The sequence below is a fragment of the Homalodisca vitripennis genome, chromosome 5 (genome assembly GCF_021130785.1).
Source record: "Homalodisca vitripennis isolate AUS2020 chromosome 5, UT_GWSS_2.1, whole genome shotgun sequence".
Lineage (NCBI taxonomy): Eukaryota > Metazoa > Arthropoda > Insecta > Hemiptera > Cicadellidae > Homalodisca > Homalodisca vitripennis.
In genome coordinates, this window is record NC_060211.1 from 185,039,849 (window position 1) to 185,065,545 (window position 25,697).

General features: G+C 37.5%; 1 protein-coding gene across 3 annotated transcripts in view; it reads left to right on the top strand.

Moving 5' to 3' along the window:
- LOC124363319 (farnesol dehydrogenase-like) overlaps positions 1-21,500 on the top strand; it is a 58,377-nt gene extending 36,877 nt beyond the window's left edge. Inside the window, exons 4-7 of one of the 3 annotated variants that reach the window (XM_046818563.1) lie at positions 15,850-15,976; positions 16,553-16,690; positions 18,745-18,817; positions 21,410-21,500. In XM_046818563.1, the coding sequence (XP_046674519.1) occupies positions 15,850-15,976; positions 16,553-16,690; positions 18,745-18,795 (316 nt within the window). In that variant the 3' untranslated portion in view covers positions 18,796-18,817; positions 21,410-21,500. The other 2 variants (XM_046818562.1, XM_046818561.1) reach the window with 2 other exon arrangements.
- The last annotated feature ends 4,197 nt before the right edge of the window (positions 21,501-25,697 follow it).

Below are 25,697 nucleotides of genomic sequence, written 5' to 3' on the forward strand. Positions count from 1 at the left end.
AATGGGGCCTCCAAGAAGCACAAACTAAAACGAGGTAAGTTATGAGTAGTTTACCGTCATACTCTACTCGCTGCGCCAAGAGATTGAATGGAGATAACCAAACTCATCTAATAAACAACATACACATTGGTGGCTGAGTTTTCGGTATGTAACAGGTAAAGAAGTCGATGGTGACATACGATTTATAGCTTACTTATGTGTTAACAACATAACATATACATTTTACATTATTATATTTTACACTATGTTATAAAAATAAGAGCCGTACAACGGTTACGTTACAGGCTTCGCGGAGGTTGCGCATGACAAATTTCACATCTATAGCCAATTCCATTCTCGATATGTCCCGTGGACGGACAGACGTAAGGCTGTCAGACAGAAAATATGTTTTTAAATCCTCCGTACACAAAGGAGAAAAACGTGTCCACTATCGAAAAAGGTTCCAAATTCCATGACTGGGCATTCACATCATACATCTCATTCTTGTCTACGTAGAAATGAAGTTGCATGCAAAGTCTAAGCTTACATAATATGTATTTTATCCGAGACATCTTGCCCACATGATGCATTCAATTTTGGTTTTTAGGTTTGGGTTCAAAACATAGTTTAAATAATAAAAGTCTACTCACCAAGTTAGCAAAAGATGATAGTGTTGGAATTGGGGGGGAATTTAGGCTACATGTGTTAATATGTCCTATTTTTAAAACCTCAACGCTTGTTTTAATTATTATCATCTACTTTCACGGTTGCTTCATGGTTAACCTTAATACCTGTGGTAATGTATTACGCTAACCCTCAGGAAACTTATTTTGAGTATCATACGCCATCAAGGAAACTCATGTGTGCTATATTATTATCATGCGTTTGTGGGCAACATTTTTAAAGCGGATAGTTAGTCTACACGAGTCGCTTTGCACGTTTATAAATATCACGGATAGTACTCAGTTTATTTACTAATGTCTTCAATTGATCTTATATATCTAGGATATCTTGCCATTATAAGCTCCACATTTTGTTCATTGAGTGTCAAAACTTGATCCCAGTTTCCCTTGAATCCAAAGAATTTTGTTGAATGGAGCCTCTTCCTGGGGCAAGGAGTTTGCAACACTGTGAACGTGGTTGGACGGCAAGGTAAAAAATTCAAAAACTAGATTATTTTGGCAAAATTTGTTGTGTGGAAAATTTTTTATAAATGAATGTCGAATTTTTTTTACAAAATTGGTTGAGATTGACAAAAAGATTGTGCAATATTCTAAATTCTATTGTGTTTTTTAACTGGAAAATATAGAGAGGTCGTAAATCACACAACAACATGACTGTACACCAGAGTCGGCCTTGCCAAACTGTGATGACCTGACCCGTCAGCACCTGCGATACTCTGGATAACATTTGCCCACCACCACCCTTCAAATCTTATCATACTGTCTTGATTTTCAACGCGGAGAACGTTGGCCACTAGCCGTATGGGCGTGCGACGGGGACAAACGATGATTGGAAATGTAAATTTCTTAGCCAAAATTTTTCATCTTAAAAAAATCATAAGCTTACTATAGTAGACCTAATAGCCCGCGGTATAACAGAGAATTAATATATAAAGAGATAGAGCTAATAAGTATAAACATGTGTTAGGACCTTTCATCTTTGGTAGAATGAATGATGTACACTTTCTATGATAAAGAGAAATAGAACATTTAGAACGTTTGATAAATATCCAGAGTATACAACCCCAAATCTTTTGGAACACGCAAGTTATTTGAATAAAATTAGAAGGAAGATAAATTTTAAATTTTAAATCCTAACCCTAAAGGAATTACCTATATAGCAGTATAAATGCCGAAAATACCATTTGCTTGTTTGTTATTGTGCTTTCACGCGTAAAGCTATTGAAGCCGATTGGACTGACATTTTACATTCTTAGGCTCCCTGGTAATAAAATATACGGCCCTATGTATTTTCGAAAAATACTCCCTCCGTTCTAATAACGGCCTCAACTGGCCTCTTAAAAGCGTCCAAACCAATCCACAAAAGTATGTGGAAATATTAATTGAAAGAGCTGCCTGTTAAATATAACCAACTGTGCTTCCCTGTAAACATTGTATGTCCTGGAACAGTAACAAAACATATGTATTAGTTTAACAACCTCTATTGTAGTTATAATATTTTAATATATCATAAGAACTGGTGTAATAGAGTAGGTGTGCAAAGCATGTCTCCGTACTCAAGATTGATTGGGTTTTCCTTGGACCAGGTGCGAGGGTGGCAGTTTTTACATTAACAATGCCTTCAACGAGCCACTCTGCCCCAGATAACAACCCCGGCAAAGCCCAACAACAAGTAACTATAACTCAAAAATTATTTCTGAAATGTTGCATAAACTTTCCTAAAGGATTCCCCTATCTAGAAGCCTTCCTTGAATGCACCGGGTTAGATGTCTATTTGGACACGTAGTTTAGTCTTCCTTCTAACCGCTGCTACAGTACCACCGTAAACTTATATTTCTTCATTGGGGGGAAAACGAGGGAAAAAACTGTATGTCACCGGAAATGATACAATTAGCGACCGGAAGTTTACAGATCACAAGAGCAGTGGAATCCCCTTTTTTTTTTTAAACTTCATGGTAGGTTTTTGAGGACCTAAAGCATCTGTCTTTTCTTGATCGGGGCAACAAGGGCAAGTACTCTGCTGTTGGCATGAGCCCCATTTGGAACCTTCATAGTGCTTCTCCCTCAACCTCTGATCGTATGCCTATTTACGTTCGAGAAATATCATAGCGCACATTACATAATATCATAAGTGCTTTTACACGTAGGCTAAGGAATTTGGGTTTAAAAATTGCGTGCAAATTCACGAGTAACAGCTATCACCCAATAATAATATGACTATTAAAATTGGATATTTGTTTTATTTTATCAATATGCCCTGATGATTCTGTAATAAATAAAAACACGTTAGTTTGTAAAGGGATTTCCATATAACCCTAAGTATACAGAACTAATTTTCTAAATTAATGTTTACGATGATATACCAGGTAAGACCCAATATTGTGTTTTAAACAGCTCAGCTTTTACAGCGAGCTCTTCTCCAGACAAATGATGTCAGAGCTTCTCCTCCGAGTTATGACCCTTTGAAATAAAAGTACAAAGATGAACTCTGTGTAGAATGGTCACCTATTAAATGAAGATGGAAAACGTGTTTGGAGAGCCAAGGGAAAAGGGGTGAAGTTCGGGCGATGGGAGCTCGGGTAAGACTGATACGTGGGAGGTTGTGGGGTGGCGCTTGGGAGGTGGGTGGCGCTTGGGAGGTGGGAGCACGAGCTCGGGGTATGCGTTATTTACAGCCAATCCTGCGACGCGGATTGTTCGGCCCGACATGCCGCAACCATTATATCCACTTTGTTAAAGAAATTATGATCTTTTATTAATGGGCTGGAAATCTGTTACACTCGCTTGAACACTGTACACATCAATCGGTTGTTGCTTCGGCTCAAAGCTAATATTTTAGAACTCCTGCATTCTTGTATACAGCGTACCGCATTTGTCATGCTTGCCTGGGCGCACCCAGTAAGCGCCAAGTGTTGTACTTCTCCTCTCATGCCATCGTCAAATTCTATTGAGCAAAGATAGTTTCCCATCATGTAATATACAATTATATACGATCCATCTTAGTCTTGTATGTAAACATGTAATCACCATCAGCCGATACAGTTATAAGTAACTAAAAAACTGCATAAAAATATTTTTACAGTATAAATGGCTTCAGGACATCGCCTCAAAATAATATGGTTTACCTTGAGATAATAACCAACATAGTCCTGAATAGGGATTTATAATAGCGCAGCTGAAAAAACTGACAGTGAAGAAACCCTTGATCATTGCTTCTTGCGTGGAAAATTTTGGCTTTGCGTCTCTAAGCATTGTTGCCTATCCATGCTTAAATCTGGACCATCAGCACAATTATTAAAATAAAACCACGCCCATCATATAACTTGTTTCTTCTCCCAGCCTTCATGAATGACCTCAACGCATGCCTAAAGCTGAAGCTAGCCGGACCTATTTTATGATCAAATTAAGCCCATATTAAAGCTGAAGCTAGCCAGGAATTACTTTTAGATCAAACCATCCATCTTAAAGCTGATGCTAGCCGGGATTTACTTTTAGATCAAACGATGCCCATCCTAAAAGCTGAAGCTAGCTGGTATCTACTTTGAGGTAAAAACCATCCCCATTCTAAAGTTGAAGCTACCCTTGACCTACTTCTAGATTAAACCATGCTTATCTTAAAGCTGAAGCTAGCTGGACCTACTTTTAGATAAAACTATCTCCTCATTATACTCATATCTCATAACTTGTTCCTCCCAGCCTTCATGAATGAACTCAAGAAGACACGCGTTTACAATCCAAATGCAAAACTTTGTTTTATTCCACAAAGAGTGGTAGGAATTTAAGGCAGAACTTTGGGTCATATTATAATTTAGTGCCAAGGAAAACTGTTGATTATATATGAGCTTTACATTGTAAGTCCATGAAAGATGACTGAAGAGGGTGACATATTATTATTGTATAAACAATTAAATATTCTTTTGAAACAAATAATAAAAACGTGGTATTTTCATTACATTCAGCGAAATATATAATTTCCTTGAGATTTAATTAGTTCGTGACTCAAGTCATAGACTTGTAAATTTATGACTGTACCTTATTCCTTGGTGCTGATTACTAAATTGCAATTGTCTACTACTTTGGATAGCCTGTAATTACTTAGTAATCATTTTCTGCTTTTTATATCTACATAAAAATATCCTAAGGGACTATGAATTAAAAAAAAGGTCCCAACCAAAATCGATTGTATAACCTTAAACTTAGATACCAGTGTGTGAAAGCAAGGGCAGGAATTCTATTATTGGCAGACCATAGCTAATTTACAATTTGGCTAAATGTAGTTCTGTGGTGGGGCATTCGAAATATATATTAACCAAAGATACTGTGCAATCTCACAGGATATAAATGGAAAACAATTGGGTATAAGTGAAGCATTTTAGTTTAAAGTTTAATGTAATCAAAGAATTCTAAGCAACATATTAAGACACCGCACAATCGATCAATTGCGGTTGAGCTTAGTTTTATACCAGACGTAACATCTTAATGTATACATATCTAAATTTAGATAATATAATTGAAAATATGCATTTAGGTGATTAGTACATACTTATTTTTGGCTAAGCTTTAACGAAGCTTACCAATCATGTGGCTGGAAAAGTTTCATTTCTATGCGTCTGTCCACTCGATAGATCTAGAAAACGAAATCACACATAAGCTTGAAATTGGGGAATAAAGCTTTATTTCTTCATTAATGAGGAACACTGAGTTCGATGATGGTACACATCGCTCCATGGGATTTGGCTGAGCGTTAGCGAATACATTTAGATTGTAGATTGGTCTTACTGGTAAACACGATAGCGTTGTCAAAATAGCATAGTAAATACATTTGTAAACGAACTCAGGTCATCCATAAAGAGATTCAAACATGTGACATATTAAAACATATAGCCTAATTATCCCAACATATACAACATCATTTTATAGTGACTTGGTGTGTAGAACTTTTTATTATTTTAAAACACTGATGTTAAACCCCCAATATCTAATAAACAAAAAAACCCTAAATGTAATCATGTAGGCAAACATATGTTGTCTTGAGTGATATTTATGTGGTAGACTTTTAGAATTGTGCATTAATAAACTTAAATATAATGAGGTGAGTTTAACATAATGGTTCATTTCAGTGGGACACTATAATTTATGATTGGTCTACGTCCTGTCTGTCTTGTCCGCACTACAATCTCCATACACGATAGTTCGTCGAGCCATAGATATTGCAATGTATTCACGGCAAAAGTCACCAAGGCGGAGTCTGTTACGGCATACGGCGGTAGTTTAAAATGTAGCTACTTGTAACCTTGGTAATATGGTTACTAGAGCCTTAGAGAAGTCCACGTATGAAGTCCGTTTACCTCCTCCGTTGAGAGCTTAGAGAAGCGCAGTAATGCCACTAATTTGTAGTTTACATCCTAATTATAATAATATAGAATATATTAATATATATTATATATAATTATAAATGCTATCATAAGATATAATAATATGAAATGTTTGTAATGTTTGTCCCTTTGTATGGAATCGTGGAACTATTGGACCGATCCAATAGATGAAAAATTTGTACGTATATTGTGGATTTTTCCACGGTAGAAGGGTTTTATAAGCAGCTATGTGCCGGCGATCATAGTCCCTTTTCCCGATTCAGGATTCCCGCCCCAACTGGGTTACAGAAGTATACCACATAAGAAATGGCATTGCAGCAAACATATGTTATAACGATCTTTTTCAAATTTTTTAATCAGCTGTTTCTTTGTAAACATATATTATCACTTATAGTTTTAAAGCATAGAGTAAGCTTACGAGGAGAAACAAGACAAATTTTGTTTTAAAAAAACAACTGTTTTTTTTGCAATCAACTGTTAAAACATAGACCTTTACTTATCCAGGATAACTACAATTACAAAATTTGACCGGTAAAAAAATTCACCTTTAACTGCAAATATTTTAATTTAATAAAAACACCATGCATGCTTCCATGGCTATGATCAGAAGAGTTAATAGCATAGATATATCATATAAATTACTCTATCTTACGTTGGCTAACAAATATAAAGGACAATGTTTTAAAAGATCAACCTTAGGGTTGTTTTTTTGACAGAAGTTATGGTTTCTCAAAACTCCTGATGTTGTACATAATTTCTCTTCGATTTCGACGACCAAACAATAGGCAAGCTCAATCGTGGAATCGGAGATAATAAACGTAATTTAATCTAAAATTTAATTATAGTAAAAAAGAAAAAAATTTACTAAGTAATAATAAAGGACCTTTTTCGGTTTCTTAAGATTTTGCGTGCGACAGCCGTGTGGTAAACAGCTAGATAGGAGGCAGGAGATATAGGTACAATAGAAGCCTTCATAATACGGCCCAAGAGGCTCACGATGGAACGACTATCAAGTTATCTCGAGCAATGTTTTAGAGAAATGTAGCATGAGAAAAAGGAATAAGTGAATATAAGTGTACTGTTTTTTCAAGTCGGGAAATTGCGTGCGAAGCCCGCGGGCGAACCTTTTGCAAAAAATTATTGAAATGCGCAGCAAAAGCGCGCTCGGGTCCCGCTAGTATCATATATAATATGTTAAATAGAATGTTGTTGTGAGTTTGTTCCTTTATGGAATGTCGTGACTATTTGGCGGATCATTATGCAAACTTTGTATGTATGTGGTAGATTTTTATCAGGGAGAAGTGTTTAATTATGTATTTAATGGGGCCCATTGATTTCAAACACGCACCACCAGTGTAAGTGATGCTGAAGGATAAAAGTTTTAGAAGAGCCTGGCAACCCATTTATAAACTGCACATTACGAGATCGCAGTTAGCGTATATTAAATCCCTCGCCGCTCAAACACTACATAGTGAAGGGCGCAACATGGAAGTTATATTAAGTATATTTTGTCTTTATAAACCCCTCGAATTCTGGTTGAACTACCAGCATTAATGCTTGAGGTTGACTCACCCTCTTCATAATAAATTACATGTACGTGGTACAATAGGTTATAAGCCATGGGGACACATATTTTCAACTGAATATGTGGCAACAACGCAAGCACACTGTATATCGGCGTATCGAAATATCAATCTCCGACTTGATCCAGAAAGATATAGCACCATTCACGCCGGCCACAAGCGTGGCGTAAGCCGCGGGAAACAGGCTTAGTTTAGCTGAAATAGAATTTCCCTCAGGTCACTAATTGTACTCCAGATTATGTTTACTGGAAGATTTTATTTTATTATCTGCTATTATTCCTTGTTGGCCCGATCATTGTAACCCGCCACAAAAACCAAAATCCGGCTACAAATATTCTTTGTTTTGAAGTTTGTTTTTTACGATGAAAGCATTTGTGAAGGAAAACAGGAACTTTTTCTTCCTCCCGGAAATTTGCGCCTTGTATCAGTGATACAATACACTCAGTATACACTAGCGTTTCCGACGATCTGTAATCTGATCTCTCAATCATTTGCAGGTAAATCCACTAAAAACTCCCATAATGCAATGGACTAAAATCATAGGTGTAAAGAAGTAAACTAAACATGGACCAAAGCGGTTGTGACAAACGCATAAGTCGGGAACAATAAAACCAGCCATGCTGTGTGTCTAATTCAATGGAACACTAACGCGCTAAAAACATTCCGACTTTTAATAAAAACATAATACCCTAAATTAATTATCACTGGAAGCATAACAGAATACAGGTCACAATAGATCTGCACTCAAACGGCCAAACCTAATATAGTAACTGGACAAAATATTCACTAACGCTCGGAGAGGCCCTGTCCAAATTCCCATGTGTAACATAAACCACCGATAGAAATGGAAAAGGTTTATCAACAGGTCGCAATAATTTAAAGTCTACTATTATAGAATTCGTTTTCGAGATAGCGTGGCGATCCCTAGAACAGGACAGTACGGCAGAAATTTAAATTATTTCTCCCCTCCAGGACCTCTCTAGTGAAGGCTTCGCTAACGCTCTATCGATATGGCCAATAATACTATTAGGGGGCAAACGCAAAAATATATGAACTCTTATTTTTTTACCCTTAGGATTTTAATATAAAATACACCCGGCAAATCTTTGGTCGATTTTGTGTTATAGAGAATAATCTAATGACGAAGTGTCAGTCTGCCCGTAAACCAGAATATCAACATTTCCTCATCCCAAGAACCACAGAGTTAGCTACCGCCAACCCCGCTTAGGGGGCCAGCTACCAAATTTCAGGGTATGGAAGAATTGAGAATTGTAACTAGCTTAATAAACACGAAGAAGAGCACACCAAAACGCGTGACAGCGCCGTGTTGTCCCAACTATTTTAGGGGTATTTTTATGTTAATAATAAAACCACTACTTTATGTCTCAAATTGTTTATTTTTTGGGACGAGGCCTTTCGAACAAACCAAAGATTTTCCATCTTCAGGCAATACTCCATTGTTTGTATTTGTTGAAGTCCTGTTCACCCTCACTGGGCTTGAGTGGCCATGTTTCATTGTAATGGACTTCTTGTTAGCAATTGGAAAGTTCTTTATGTTAATAAAAACACCAACATTTTTCCAAATTTGTTTATTTTATTGGACGAGGCCTTTTCGAAACCAAAGTATAACCAACTTCCGGTTGCAACTCCATTGTTTTGTATTTGGTGAAGTCTGTTCAGCTCACTGGGCTTGGAGTGCCATGTTCATTGTAGACTCTTGTAGCAATTGGAAATGTTCTTTATGTTAATAAAAACACACACATTTTTTCTCAATTGTTTATTGTTTTGGAGGACGAGGCCTTTCGAAACCAAAGGTCTTCATCTTCAGGGCATACCTACCATTGTTGTATTTGTGAAGGTCTGTTCAGCCTCACCTGGGCATATGTGTGCCATGTTCATTGTTAGACTCTCGGAGGCAATTGGAAAACATCCTTATGTTAATTAAAATACAGTACTTTTTTTTCCCAAATTGTTTACTTTTTAGTTTTTTTTATTAGTTTTGGTTTAGCCTGGACCTGCATTTGACAATTTTTACATGTTTTTCTCTTATCGCCGTAGCGAACTATGTGTTCTAGTTTATTTTATCCCCCCAATACCTCTGCGCGTGTTAAATTTTTTATTCTTGTAAAACAATCAAATGTATAACAATTGAATCAAATATTATCTTCATGCTAATATTTTGCATTGTTCTGTATATTTTTATACTTTTGTAGAAAACTTTAATAACCAACTTTGTTTTAGGGACTAATTAAAAACAACTGAATTGCTAAATCTAGTGTTACATAATCAATACCAACATTGTATTTTTACATAAAAATTGAATAAACCAGCTAGTGCTAAATTTGAGAAGAAAATATACGCAGAAAAAGTTAAGTAAGAAGAAAAAAGCACATCCGGCATATATGACTCTTTTATCAACATCTCCATGTAAAAAAACAAAATTGCCCTAAAAGGAATCTTCAGGAGGGCAATACTTCAAATAACATTTTAAGGGGTCAGAGAATCTTACAGGGCATCTATTTTACATCAATCACACTAATATGGAACTCATTATTAGATAGTTTTAAATTACTCTGCATTCTCTGAAGCAGCTGTAATAACTCAAGTGTTTAAATGGTTTTTGCTACTATTGCCAGTGTAATTATTATCTAACTTATTAATTTAAAAAAGGTTACCATTATTCAACGATATAAAGTGAAATTACTATGCAAAAAGTGTTACTATTTAGAAAATGGAACCGCATAACATAAGTATTACACAACTGTATTTTATTGTACGAATATAAAGTTTTTAAATATTTTAATCCAATCGCCGTTAGATGCTTCTTTTTACCATTGTTTTGCTTGCAGGCTACCCAAATTAAAGTAAAATTAAGCCAAATTTGAAATTCAACTACTTCTTCATATCTAGTGTAATTTCATACATTGCTGTATCAAAATATTCAAAATCCATTAACACAAAATTAAAGTTGAGAAAAGTGGTATTAATTTTCCTCGTTCTAAGATCTAGAATAGCATTAAATATTCTATTTTATAGAATAAAATTGGAGGATACTAACCAAAATATTAAATGACAATCACTTACATAACGCTGTTAATGTTGTTAGACCATTCCACAGAATAGGCAATAGATTACAGAGGATTATATTTACTATAACCGAAAAATACAACTCAGATTGTCCCGGCGAGTGGGAGAGAAGGGGGGGGGGGGGATGGGAGTACAGTTGACCTTTGACCTGTCAGGCCGCACTAACTTTCCCCCCCCCCCCCCCACCCCCCCCCCCCCCCACCCCCCCCCCCCCCCACCCCCCCCCCCCCCCACCCCCCCCCCCCCCCACCCCCCCCCCCCCCCACCCCCATCGGAGGCATAAGGTATTATTGAGTGTCACGGCACCAACTAAAATCCAATCCTTGCCCATTGTCTCATCTCAAAAGCTCTGACAGGTATTACAGGGCAAGACGAAACTTACTCAGGAGGCCACTAAGGGCTTATTATGGAGTGTACAACAAGGCAACACACAAATCAGATCCATATCCTTGCCATTGTTCTCATCACAAATCTGGACGGTGTATTTACAGGGCACGAACTACTCGGAGGCCACTAAGGCCATTATGGAGTGTACAAACGGCACCAAATAAATCCAATCCTTCCATTGTCTCATCACAAATATCTGACGGTATTACAGGGGCACGAACTACTCGGAGGCACTTAAGGCCATTATGGAGTGTACACGGCAACCAATAGATCCAATCCTTGCTATTGTCTACATCACAAATCTGACGGTATTACAGGACACGAAACTACTCGGAGGCCATTAAGGCCATTATGGAGTGTACACGGGCAACCAAATAGATCCAATCCTTCCATTGTCTCATCACAAAATCTGACAGTATTACAGGGCACGAAACTACTCGGAGGCCAATTAAGGCCATTATGGAGTGTACACGGCACCAAATAAATCCAATCCTTTCCCTTGTCTCATCACAAATCTGACGGTATTACAGGACACGAACTACTCGTACTCGGAGGCCACTAAGGCATTATGGAGTGTACACGGCACCAAATAGATCCAATCCTTCCAATTGTCTCATCACAAATCTGACGGTATTACAGGGCACGAACTACTCGGAGGCCACTAAGGCTATTATGGAGTGTACACGGCACCAAATAAATCCAATCCTTGCCTTGTCTCATCACAAATCTGACGGTATTACAGGGCACGAAACTACTCGGAGGCCACTAAGGCCATTATGGAGTGTACACGGCACCAAATAAATCCAATCCTTGCCTTGTCTCATCACAAATTCTGACGGTATTACAGGGCACGAACTACTCGGAGGCCACTAAGGCCATTATGGAGTGTACACGACACCAAATAAATCCAATCCTTGCCTTGTCTCATCACAAATCTGACGGTATTACAGGGCAACGAACTACTCGGAGGCCACTAAGGCCATTATGGAGTGTACACGGCACCAAATAAATCCAATCCTTGCCTTGTCTCATCACAAATCTGACGGTATTACAGGGCACGAACTACTCGGAGGCCACTAAGGCCATTATGGAGTGTACACGGACACCAAATAAATCCAATCCTTGCCTTGTCTCATCACAAATCTGACGGTATTACAGGGCACGAAACTACTCGGAGGCCACTAAGGCCATTATGGAGTGTACACGGCACCAAATAGATCCAATCCTTGCCTTGTCTCATCACAAATCTGACGGTATTACAGGGCACGAACTACTCGGAGGCCATTAAGGCCATTATGGAGTGTACACGGCACCAAATAAATCCAATCCTTGCCTTGTCTCATCACAAATCTGACAGTATTACGGGGCCACGAAATACTCGGAGGCCATTAAGGCCATTATGGAGTGTACACGGCACCAAATAAATCCAATCCTTGCCTTGTCTCATCACAAATCTGACGGTATTACAGGGCACGAAACTACTCGGAGGCCACTAAGGCCATTATGGAGTGTACACGGCACCAAATAAATCCAATCCTTGCCTTGTCTCATCACAAATCTGACGGTATTACAGGGCACGAAACTACTCGGAGGCCACTAAGGCCATTATGGAGTGTACACGGCACCAAATAAATCCAATCCTTGCCTTGTCTCATCACAAATCTGACCGGTATTACAGGGCACGAAATACTCGGAGGCCACTAAGGCCATTATTGAGTGTACACGGCACCAAATAAATCCAATCCTTGCCTTGTCTCATCACAAATCTGACGGTATTACAGGGCACGAACTACTCGGAGGCCACTAAGGCCATTATGGAGTGTACACGGCACCAAATAAATCCAATCCTTGCCTTGTCTCATCACAAATCTGACGGTATTACAGGGCACGAACTACTCGGAGGCCACTAAGGCCATTATGGAGTGTACACGGCACCAAATAAATCCAAATCCTTGCCTTGTCTCATCACAAATCTGACAGTATTACGGGGCACGAAACTACTCGGAGGCCATTAAGGCCATTATGGAGTGTACACGGCACCAAATAAATCCAATCCTTGCCTTGTCTCATCACAAATCTGACGGTATTACAGGGCACGAACTACTCGGGAGGCCACTAAGGCCATTATTGGAGTGTACACGGCACCAAATAAATCCAATCCTTGCCTTGTCTCATCACAAATCTGACGGTATTACAGGGCACGAACTACTCGGAGGCCACTAAGGCCATTATGGAGTGTACACGGCACCAAATAAATCCAATCCTTGCCTTGTCTCATCACAAATCTGACGGTATTACAGGGCACGAACTACTCGGAGGCCACTAAGGCCATTATGGAGTGTACACGGCACCAAATAAATCCAATCCTTGCCTTGTCTCATCACAAATCTGACAGTATTACGGGGCACGAAATACTCGGAGGCCATTAAGGCCATTATGGAGTGTACACGGCACCAAATAAATCCAATCCTTGCCTTGGTCTCATCACAAATCTGACAGTATTACAGGGCACGAAATACTCGGAGGCCATTAAGGCCATTATGGAGTGTACACGGCACCAAATAAATCCAATCCTTGCCTTGTCTCATCACAAATCTGACGGTATTACAGGGCACGAAATACTCGGAGGCCACTAAGGCCATTATGGAGTGTACACGGCACCAAATAAATCCAATCCTTGCCTTGTCTCATCACAAATCTGACAGTATTACAGGGCACGAAATACTCGGAGGCCACTAAGCATTATGGAGTGTACACGGCACCAAATAAATCCAATCCTTGCCTTGTCTCATCACAAATCTGACGGTATTACAGGGCACGAAATACTCGGAGGCCACTAAGGCCATTATGGAGTGTACACGGCACCAAATAAATCCAATCCTTGCCTTGTCTCATCACAAAATCTGACGGTATTACAGGGCACGAACTACTCGGAGGCCACTAAGGCCATTATGGAGTGTACACACGGCACCAAATAAATCCAATCCTTGCCTTGTCTCATCACAAATATGACGGTATTACAGGGCACGAAATACTCGGAGGCCATTAAGGCGATTATGGAGTGTACACGGCACCAAATAAATCCAATCCTTGCCTTGTCTCATCACAAATCTGACAGTATTACGGGGCACGAAATACTCGGAGGCCATTAAGGCCATTATGGAGTGTACACGGCACCAAATAAATCCAATCCTTGCCTTGTCTCATCACAAATCTGACAGTATTACAGGGCACGAAATACTCGGAGGCCATTAAGGCCATTATTGAGTGTACACGGCACCAAATAAATCCAATCCTTGCCTTGTCTCATCACAAATCTGACAGTATTACAGGGCACGAAATACTCGGAGGCCATTAAGGCCATTATGGAGTGTACACGGCACCAAATAAATCCAATCCTTGCCTTGTCTCATCACAAATCTGACGGTATTACAGGGCACGAAATACTCGGAGGCCACTAAGGCCATTATGGAGTGTACACGGCACCAAATAAATCCAATCCTTGCCTTGTCTCATCACAAATCTGACGGTATTACAGGGCACGAAATACTCGGAGGCCATTAAGGCCATTATGGAGTGTACACGGCACCAAATAAATCCAATCCTTGCCTTGTCTCATCACAAATCTGACAGTATTACAGGGCACGAAATACTCGGAGGCCATTAAGGCCATTATGGAGTGTACACGGCACCAAATAAATCCAATCCTTGCCTTGTCTCATCACAAATCTGACAGTATTACAGGGCACGAAATACTCGGAGGCCATTAAGGCCATTATGGAGTGTACACGGCACCAAATAAATCCAATCCTTGCCTTGTCTCATCACAAATCTGACGGTATTACAGGGCACGAACTACTCGGAGGCCACTAAGGCCATTATGGAGTGTACACGGCACCAAATAAATCCAATCCTTGCCTTGTTTCATCACAAATCTGACGGTATTACAGGGCACGAAATACTCGGAGGCCACTAAGGTTATTATTGAGTGTACACGGCACCAAATAAATCCAATCCTTGCCTTGTCTCATCACAAATCTGACAGTATTACAGGGCACGAAATACTCGGAGGCAGGCCATTATGGAGTGTACACGGCACCAAATAAATCCAATCCTTGCCTTGTCTCATCACAAATCTGACGGTATTACAGGGCACGAATACTCGGAGGCCACTAAGGCCATTATGGAGTGTACACGGCACCAAATAAATCCAATCCTTGCCTTGTCTCATCACAAATCTGACGGTATTACAGGGCACGAAATACTCGGAGGCCATTAAGGCCATTATGGAGTGTACACGGCACCAAGTAAATCCAATCCTTGCCTTGTCTCATCACAAATCTGACAGTATTACAGGGCACGAAATACTCGGAGGCCATTAAGGCCATTATGGAGTGTACACGGCACCAAATAAATCCAATCCTTGCCTTGTCTCATCACAAATCTGACAGTATTACAGGGCACGAAATACTCGGAGGCCATTAAGGCCATTATGGAGTGTACTCGAGCACCAAATAAATCCAATCCTTGCTTTGTCTCATCACAAATCTGACAGTATTACAGGGCACAAAATACTCGGAGGCCATTAAGGCCATTATGGAGTGTACACGGCACCAAATAAAGTCAACCTATGCCTTATTTCATTACAAATCTGACAGTTTTACAGATTACAAAATACTCGGAGGCCATTATTATGGAGTGAATATGGCACCAAGTAAGCTCAATCCTTGCTTTGTCTCATCACAAATCTGACAGTATTACAGGGCACGAAATACTCGGAGGCCATTATGGAGTGTACTCGAGCACCAAGTATGCTGTGAAAGCCGTGACTCAATGCCTTAGGAGGGAATTGGCAGAAAAGAACAGCTCTATTAAAGTCACTGTGAGTGTAGTGTAATAGAGTTATATTAAGTTATATTAATTCATAGTTTCAATGTTTTGCTACAGGCGTACACTAAAATTATAAAAGGGAATTTGTATCAAGGACTAAATCAGTAATTAAATTATATTACATAAGATTTCACTATAAATGTATATCTTTATTACTTTACCATTTTCAATTTATATTAATATTATTATATTTTAAGTTTACCAACTGGCCAAAAAAAACTCTTTTATATATTGTTACGTTTGAAGCAATTTTACTTCCTCGTACTCGTATAGTGCATTTATCCGAAATTCGTCTAAATATAATGGTTAGGTATGTTTGATGATAGCAAGTTATCTTATATAACTAAATATTTCTTATTCTAAAGGTTAGAATGAGATAAGGACAATAAACTCATGAACTGTTTTATTAACGAATTCGTGACTAATTATTTAATTTTAATAGAAATTAACGATTTAGTATAATTTTTACAGTAATTTTAACAGTTCAAAACTATATTTATAGAAGTTAAATGTTTTTAGATTTATTTTGGATACTCTTGTTGACATTTTCTATTTCTCCTTACCTTAGAGCGTCAGCCCCGGTTTGACTGAAACTGAAATGACTGAGAACATTCTGGACGATCTGGATGAAGGAACTTGTTGGCTGGAGTCATCAGATGTTGCTCAGGCACTCGTGGACGTGCTGTCTACATCTCCCGTAGCTCAGGTCGGTCAATAAGTTTAGAACTTGGAAACGCGTCTTTAGTTATTGGGAAAGTAACTTCTCACCACACAAAGCTTACCCCCAACGTTTTGTTTTGTGTGGTCTATTCTCTTTTCACATAAGGAAACATTCCAAAAATATTTAAATACACCTTGATGACTGTATAAAGGTGTGATGCCACGTACATTGACGAATACACATTACACTCAGTGAAACATTGTGGTCCTTGACTCCTTGCTCTGTCCGTCCTCATGGCCCACTGGCCTGTGCAAGGATTTTATCAAACAGAATACAGGGGAGAGTCGATACAATACAAGGTCGATGGTTCTGATAAAAAGTGCAACGCTCACAGACAGGATTTGAACCTGCGCTATTTCTAACTCAGACTCAAAGTCCAACGTCTTAGACCGCTCGGCAATCGACACTCCCTGAACACAGCAGCTGTTTATAACAGTCGAGGACATTAATTTTATCGTGAACGGTTTTCACGATACTGCGCAGAAGATAGTCAATAGTTAAGTAGTTTTTGAAGAGAAAATATATTTCTGTAGCAAACTTTAAGTAGCTAACAGTTATAAAACACACGTTAAATCGCACAAACGTGCATACATTTTGACACTCCATTCATTGCCAATCTCTCCCACCTCGATTCGGGAGTAAGTCTTCTTATAGTGTGGTCTCCCAGGTGTACGCCATAAACTAAAAAATGTGGTCGACAATATATAGCGATTTAAACGAGTTGTAAACACTTTAAGAGAAGGAGAATGTTTAATTTCAATAGGGAAACTGAGATGAAGGCAAGCGTTCATGAGCTTCGGTAATGTCTCCCAGTTCGGTAGTTTTCTCTGCCTCGTGTCTCGTACGAGTGATTATCTCATCCATAGATCAAGGTACATTTAAACATAAAATGTGACGTTGATTATAAAATTTAGAATAAACAGTTGCAATCCGCTTTTAATCTTCAACTGCGGTTTATAAATCTATTTTCACACATAGTTTTTCACTAAACTTTCAACGTGACAGGATTCATCATCGACAATTACATACGTACACTAAACCTTACATAAAGCAACATGACAACAGTAACACATTGAAATTGTGTTCTCATTTACTACAAAATAGGTTATATATTTTTTGTGTGCTTGCATTCTGTAATATAGTAGGCCTATTTAGTTTTTTACTGTGTATCGTATTTTTACAACTCATTAAATATCCATAATATTAAAATATTTAAATGAAAAAATAGTACCGATGAGAAAAACAATAGATTTTTATATAGTAAACAACGTATGTTATTAAAATATACACAGATAAACGTATTAAGGGTATTTTTATTAAATTCGTGTGTCTATCTATTTTATACTCAATAATTATCATGTAATTACTATAACTTAATGTACTGTTAATCTATACTAGCTTAAGAGTAGTAATAAAAATATGATGTATATTTAACCTTAATAATACAATAGCTGATTTATTACGGAAATAAATCGATGCTAATATGTTTATATATAAAATAAAGTTTTGTTCAATATTAAAATTATTTAGACACGACGACTCATAGTGTGTAAAAAAAAACAATTTTTATTGCTTGAAAATGAATTTTTTAAATAACTGTACTATGTTACATATTCACGATATATTATTATTATAAGTTATACTATCTCTAAATTTGTTCTCAACGAGTATAATATAATTTTATTTATATTCATTTACAGATTTGTGAAGTCATCCTGACGCCAGTTCCGAGCAACCAATTTGTGTTTTGAAGAGGATACTTAGTGAGACATACATACGAGTATAATATAATTTTATTTATATTCATTTACAGATTTGTGAAGTCATCCTGACGCCAGTTCCGAGCAACCGATTTGTGTTTTGAAGAGGATACTTAGTGAGACATACATACGAGTATAATATAATTTTATTTATATTCATTTACAGATTTGTGAAGTCATCCTGACGCCAGTTCCGAGCAACCGATTTGTGTTTTGAAGAGGATACTTAGTGAGACATACATACGAGTATAATATAATTTTATTTATATTCATTTACAGATTTGTGAAGTCATCCTGACGCCAGTTCCGAGCAACCGATTTGTGTTTTGAAGATACACATACTTAGTGAGACATACATACGAGTATAATATAATTTTATTTATATTCATTTACAGATTTGTGAAGTCATCCTGACGCCAGTTCCGAGCAACCGATTTGTGTTTTGAAGAGGATACTTAGTGAGACATACATACGAGTATAATATAATTTTATTTATATTCATTTACAGATTTGTGAAGTCATCCTGACGCCAGTTCCGAGCAACCGATTTGTGTTTTGAAGAGGATACTTAGTGAGACATACATACGAGTATAATATAATTTTATTTATATTCATTTACAGATTTGTGAAGTCATCCTGACGCCAGTTCCGAGCAACCGATTTGTGTTTTGAAGAGGATACTTAGTGAGACATACATACGAGTATAATATAATTTTATTTATATTCATTTACAGATTTGTGAAGTCATCCTGACGCCAGTTCCGAGCAACCGATTTGTGTTTTGAAGATGATACTTAGTGAGACATACATACGAGTATAATATAATTTTATTTATATTCATTTACAGATTTGTGAAGTCATCCTGACGCCAGTTCCGAGCAACCGATTTGTGTTTTGAAGAGGATACTTAGTGAGACATACATACGAGTATAATATAATTTTTATTTATATTCATTTACAGATTTGTGAAGTCATCCTGACGCCAGTTCCGAGCAACCGATTTGTGTTTTGAAGAGGATACTTAGTGAGACATACATACGAGTATAATATAATTTTATTTATATTCATTTACAGATTTGTGAAGTCATCCTGACGCCAGTTCCGAGCAACCGATTTGTGTTTTGAAGAGGATACTTAGTGAGACATACATACGAGTATAATATAATTTTATTTATATTCATTTACAGATTTGTGAAGTCATCCTGACGCCAGTTCCGAGCAACCAATTTGTGTTTTGAAGATGATACTTAGTGAGACATACATACGAGTATAATATAATTTTATTTATATTCATTTACAGATTTGTGAAGTCATCCTGACGCCAGTTCCGAGCAACCAATTTGTGTTTTGAAGAGGATACTTAGTGAGACATACATACGAGTATAATATAATTTTATTTATATTCATTTACAGATTTGTGAAGTCATCCTGACGCCAGTTCCGAGCAACCGATTTGTGTTTTGAAGAGGATACTTAGTGAGACATACATACGAGTATAATATAATTTTATTTATATTCATTTACAGATTTGTGAAGTCATCCTGACGCCAGTTCCGAGCAACCAATTTGTGTTTTGAAGAGGATACTTAGTGAGACATACATACGAGTATAATATAATTTTATTTATATTCATTTACAGATTTGTGAAGTCATCCTGACGCCAGTTCCGAGCAACCAATTTGTGTTTTGAAGATGATACTTAGTGAGACATACATACGAGTATAATATAATTTTATTTATATTCATTTACAGATTTGTGAAGTCATCCTGACGCCAGTTCCGAGCAACCAATTTGTGTTTTGAAGAGGATACTTAGTGAGACATACATACGAGTATAATATAATTTTATTTATATTCATTTACAGATTTGTGAAGTCATCCTGACGCCAGTTCCGAGCAACCAATTTGTGTTTTGAAGAGGATACTTAGTGAGACATACATACGAGTATAATATAATTTTATTTATATTCATTTACAGATTTGTGAAGTCATCCTGACGCCAGTTCCGAGCAACCAATTTGTGTTTTGAAGAGGATACTTAGTGAGACATACATACGAGTATAATATAATTTTATTTATATTCATTTACAGATTTGTGAAGTCATCCTGACGCCAGTTCCGAGCAACCAATTTGTGTTTTGAAGAGGATACTTAGTGAGACATACATACGAGTATAATATAATTTTATTTATATTCATTTACAGATTTGTGAAGTCATCCTGACGCCAGTTCCGAGCAACCAATTTGTGTTTTGAAGAGGATACTTAGTGAGACATACATACGAGTATAATATAATTTTATTTATATTCATTTACAGATTTGTGAAGTCATCCTGACGCCAGTTCGAGCAACCAATTTGTGTTTTGAAGAGGATACTTAGTGAGACATACATACGAGTATAATATAATTTTATTTATATTCATTTACAGATTTGTGAAGTCATCCTGACGCCAGTTCCGAGCAACCAATTTGTGTTTTGATACTTAGTGAGACATACATACGAGTATAATATAATTTTATTATATTCATTTACAGATTTGTGAAGTCATCCTGACGTTCCAGTAGCAACCAATTTGTGTTTTGAAGAGGATACTTAGTGAGACATACATACGAGTATAATATAATTTTATTTATATTCATTTACAGATTTGTGAAGTCATCCTGACGCCAGTTCCGAGCAACCGATTTGTGTTTTGAAGAGGATACTTAGTGAGACATACATACGAGTATAATATAATTTTATTTATATTCATTTACAGATTTGTGAAGTCATCCTGACGCCAGTTCCGAGCAACCGATTTGTGTTTTGAAGAGGATACTTAGTGAGACATACATACGAGTATAATATAATTTTATTTATCGATACATTTACAGATTTGTGAAGTCATCCTGACGCCAGTTCCGAGCAACCGATTTGTGTTTTGAAGAGGATACTTAGTGAGACATACATACGAGTAGTTGTTACAGTTAATGGATCAAGAAATTACTCACTTATCATACGTTGGATAATAAAGTGTAACTTTTCAATAACTGTTTGGATGCCTTATACTACACCAAACCTAAATTCTCTTTATAATTTCTGTAGAGTGCAGCCTCGGAGCGACGAAACCTTTTACAATCGTATTTTTCAGAACAAAAGTGTATAATATTTATTCAAGTGAGGACTTACTAAGTGGGAACCTCAATACTATCAATACTATTAATATACTATACATATACTATCAATTTAGTAAGTACTAAATTGATAAAAAATTGTTCAAAACAAATATAAATGCTAAGAGTGCAACATTAAACAAATATTTGACTTAAAACAAGTTGGGTGCAAGATTACGTCACACAGTTACAGGTCACGTGTATTTTCAGCTCTTTTTAAGATATTACGAAACTTGTTTCCGTATGAATTAGGAACAAAACACTCCTAACAAAGGGATCTCTGAGACGAAAGGTGTAACCCAGAAGTCTTAAAGCTACATTTTATTATGATACATAACATAATATATTATATAAAACTTCATAGACAAGTAACAAATTTAACACATTTTAACGAGCTGAGAGGGAGGTCATTGGTCCTTATTTATACGCCCATCATGGGAATCGCTCTCTTTTGAAGAATGAAGAGTCGCTCTAAGACTGAGGATGATGCTGCACCCCACAGTGGAATACAGTATCTCAGTCTTGACTCTATCAAAGAGCAGTATATCATTTTGTGCAGTTTGGCATTTCTGTGGAAAGCGAATGACCTCAGAACAAAGAGAAGGATGAAGAGATCCTTTGTAGAGAGAATCAATGTGCGGTACCCAAGCACGATATTTATCAATTACTACATCCAAGTACCTGTAGCTTTCCACCTCAGGGATAGATGTGTCTTCTATCAGTAATACGTGAGGGGAGATGCTTTCCCTCTTGTTACAAATAAGCTGGGATTTTTAAAAATCTTATAGTCACCCGATAGCGAGGCAGTAGACTCTGTCTCAATATTCTCAATGTTATTTCCTCTAAAGTCTAGAGCTATGTTATCAGCGTACAGCGTGATACTACCCCAGTCACGTGATTGACTGTGTGATACCGTAAAGATACACACTGAAGAGAAAGCGCCCGAGTACAGAGCCCTGGGGAACTCCTGCAGTAACCCGCTGATACTCCATTGACATATACCTTCTGAAGTCTGTCAGAGAGGAACGACATTAGCCAAATTAATGAAATGCTTCTAAAACCTATACTTTCAGCCTTTCTCAATAACATAACATGGTTGACAAAGCCAAAAGCCTTTCGCAAGTCAAAACAGATTCCAATGGTCACTAAAGTCTTTTCTCAAGGGCTTCAACCAAGTAGACTATGTTAGGAAATCAACTGCCCATCATGGCAGGTTTTTACCCTTAACCCGAATGACTCTTCGACTGAATATAGTGAGTATTAGCAAGTTTCACAGCATGACTGAGGAAACTCTTTTCATATACCTTTGCTAAACACTGACGCTAAGATAATTGGCCGGTAGTTCGTTTTGATTTCTTTATCCCCTCTTTTATACACAGGTCGAATTATCGTGTATATTAATTTAGAAGGAAAGACGCCTTCGGGAAATGAAGTATTAAAAGCATCAGTAAGTGGAAGACTGATATGCCTGGCACAATGTATTACTACTTTGCTTGATACAAGTCATATCCAGTACAGGAACTACTTTTAAGGGTTAATATTGCTCGCTCTACTTCTTATGGATCTGTATGAGCAAGATAAGCTGACTCTGCAGAGTTGTTGGTAGAGGAAATCTTTGGCCCACTGATGGGTTTCAACGCAGGTACTACTCCAGTCGGGGAAGGAAAATATCATTGAAGATTTTCGCTATCTCCTTCCAAAATCAACAACACTGTCGTTGTCCTCCTTTAGAAAAAATGTACCACTAGAGTTTATTTTTTACTTTGGACGTCTTGAGTTGATTCAACCACTTAAGACAGATTACGTCCTAAATGTTTAAAATTTCAAGCTCTGTAAAACAAGCCAGTTTAACATCATAGTATTTTCACAAAGTACCTGAGGCCAATTTTCGGGTCCTTAGTGGTCTTGTCGCACGCGACAATGGCGCGAAGTTTTGGTGTCAGATACATCTGAGCTTAAGTGTAATGTATTTCTGACAGCATTCTATCATCGCTTTAGTACAGCATTCCCACTGAAAAAAGGCGACAAGCAGCGCAAACTACCCAATACAATGTACAAGCTTGGATTACTAAAGGCATTCGAATTTACAGTAAGAAATTACGCCAGCTTGATCCAATAAAAAAACAAAATTTCTCTCATTTTGACCAAAAGTATTACAGGCAATATAAAAAGATTTACGGAACTATCATTAAAGCCAAAAATCAAAACAAATTGAAAGAAAACTCTCTAACAATATTGCAAGGTGGTTGCTCAGTCAAGTACAAATATTATCTGCGCATACTTCAGAATGTGGCAGGTTGATAAACACCAGGACTATCAGTGTTGATGATTGAAGGGCGTAGGGGAGTTCACTACCTGCCTCAGTCCAAAGTTTTTAATCAGGTCACCTAATCTGTCATTAAAAAAGACTTTTCTAAATAAAATACATTCATATCTTCAGCAACAGTTAGTGGACAATTTCTTGCTGCATATTGTTAGAAAATTAATTTAGTCCGTTGTAAAAAGTATCCCTTACAGCTCAGTTTGTACTAAGTGACCTGTACAATCCAAAAACAAACATTTTAAATGGGCTTTGGATCTAAATACCTGTTATTTCAAATTAAGTGGAGAGAAGCTTAAGTCACTGATAACAAATGGTCACTGACAACAGTCGTTGGTCACTGATAACAAATGGTCACTGATAACAAAAGGTCACTGATAGCAGTCGATAGTCACTGATAACAAATTGTCACTGAGAATAGTCGAAAGCCACTGATAACAAATGGTCACTAATAACAACATATAGTCACTGATAACAATTGGTTACAAATAACAGTCGATAGTTACTGATAACAGTCGAAAATCACTAATAACAAATAGTCACTGATAACAGTAAATATTCACTGATAACAAATAGTCACTAATAACAGTCCTTAGTCACTAATAACAAATGGTCACTAATAACAAATGGTCACTGATAACGAAATGTCACTGATAACAGTCGAAAGTCACTGATAACAAGTGGTCGCTGATAACAACATATAGCCACGGATAACAAATGGTCAACGATAACAGTAGATAGTCACTGAAAACAAACGGTCACTGATAACAGTCGATAGTCCATGATAACAAAAGGTCACTGATAACAACATATAGTCACTGAAAACAAATGGTCACTAACAAAAAATGGGCACTGATAACAAATGGTCACTGATAACAACATACAGCCACTGATAAAAATTAATGGTCACTGATAAAAATATAGCCATTGATAAGAGTCAATAGTCGCTGATAACAAATGGTCAGTGAACAATTGTTATCAGTAACCATCAACAGTTATCGGTGACTGACTCTCTTCCGTTATCAATGGCTATCGACTGTTATCAGCTGATATCGACTGTGATTAGTGGCTGTCGGCTGTTATCAGTGTCTATTTGTTATCAGTGGCTATCGACTGATATCTGTGACTTTTTGTATCAGTAGCTATAGCCTTTTCTCAGGGACTATCTACTGTTATCAGCGGCTATCGACTGTTATTAATGGCTATCGGCCGTTATTAGTGACTATCTCATGTTATCAGTGATTATTTGTTATCAGTAGCTATCGAAATGTATCAGTGAATATTTGTTATCTTAGACAATCGGATGTTATCAGTGACTATTTGTCATCGGTGATTATCTGCTGTTATCAGTGACCAGTGACTATCTACTGTAATCAGTAGCTATATGTTGTTATTAGTAACCATCGACTGTTATCAGTGACTATTTGTTAACGGTGGCTCTCTGCCGTTATCAGTGGCTATCGGCTGTTATCAGTGGCTATCGAATGTTATCAGTGGCTATCGACTGCTATTAGTTACTATTTGATATTAGTGACTATTTGTTATCATATACTATCGGCTGTTATCAGTGACCAGTGACTATCTACTGTTATCAGTGACCAGTGACTATCTACTGTTATCAGTGGCTATATGTTGTTATCAGTAACCATCGACTGTTATCAGTGACTATTTGTTATCTGTGACTCTCTTCTGTAATCAGTGGCTATAGACTGTTATCAGCTGATATCGACTGTTATTAGAGGCTGTCGGCTGTTATCAG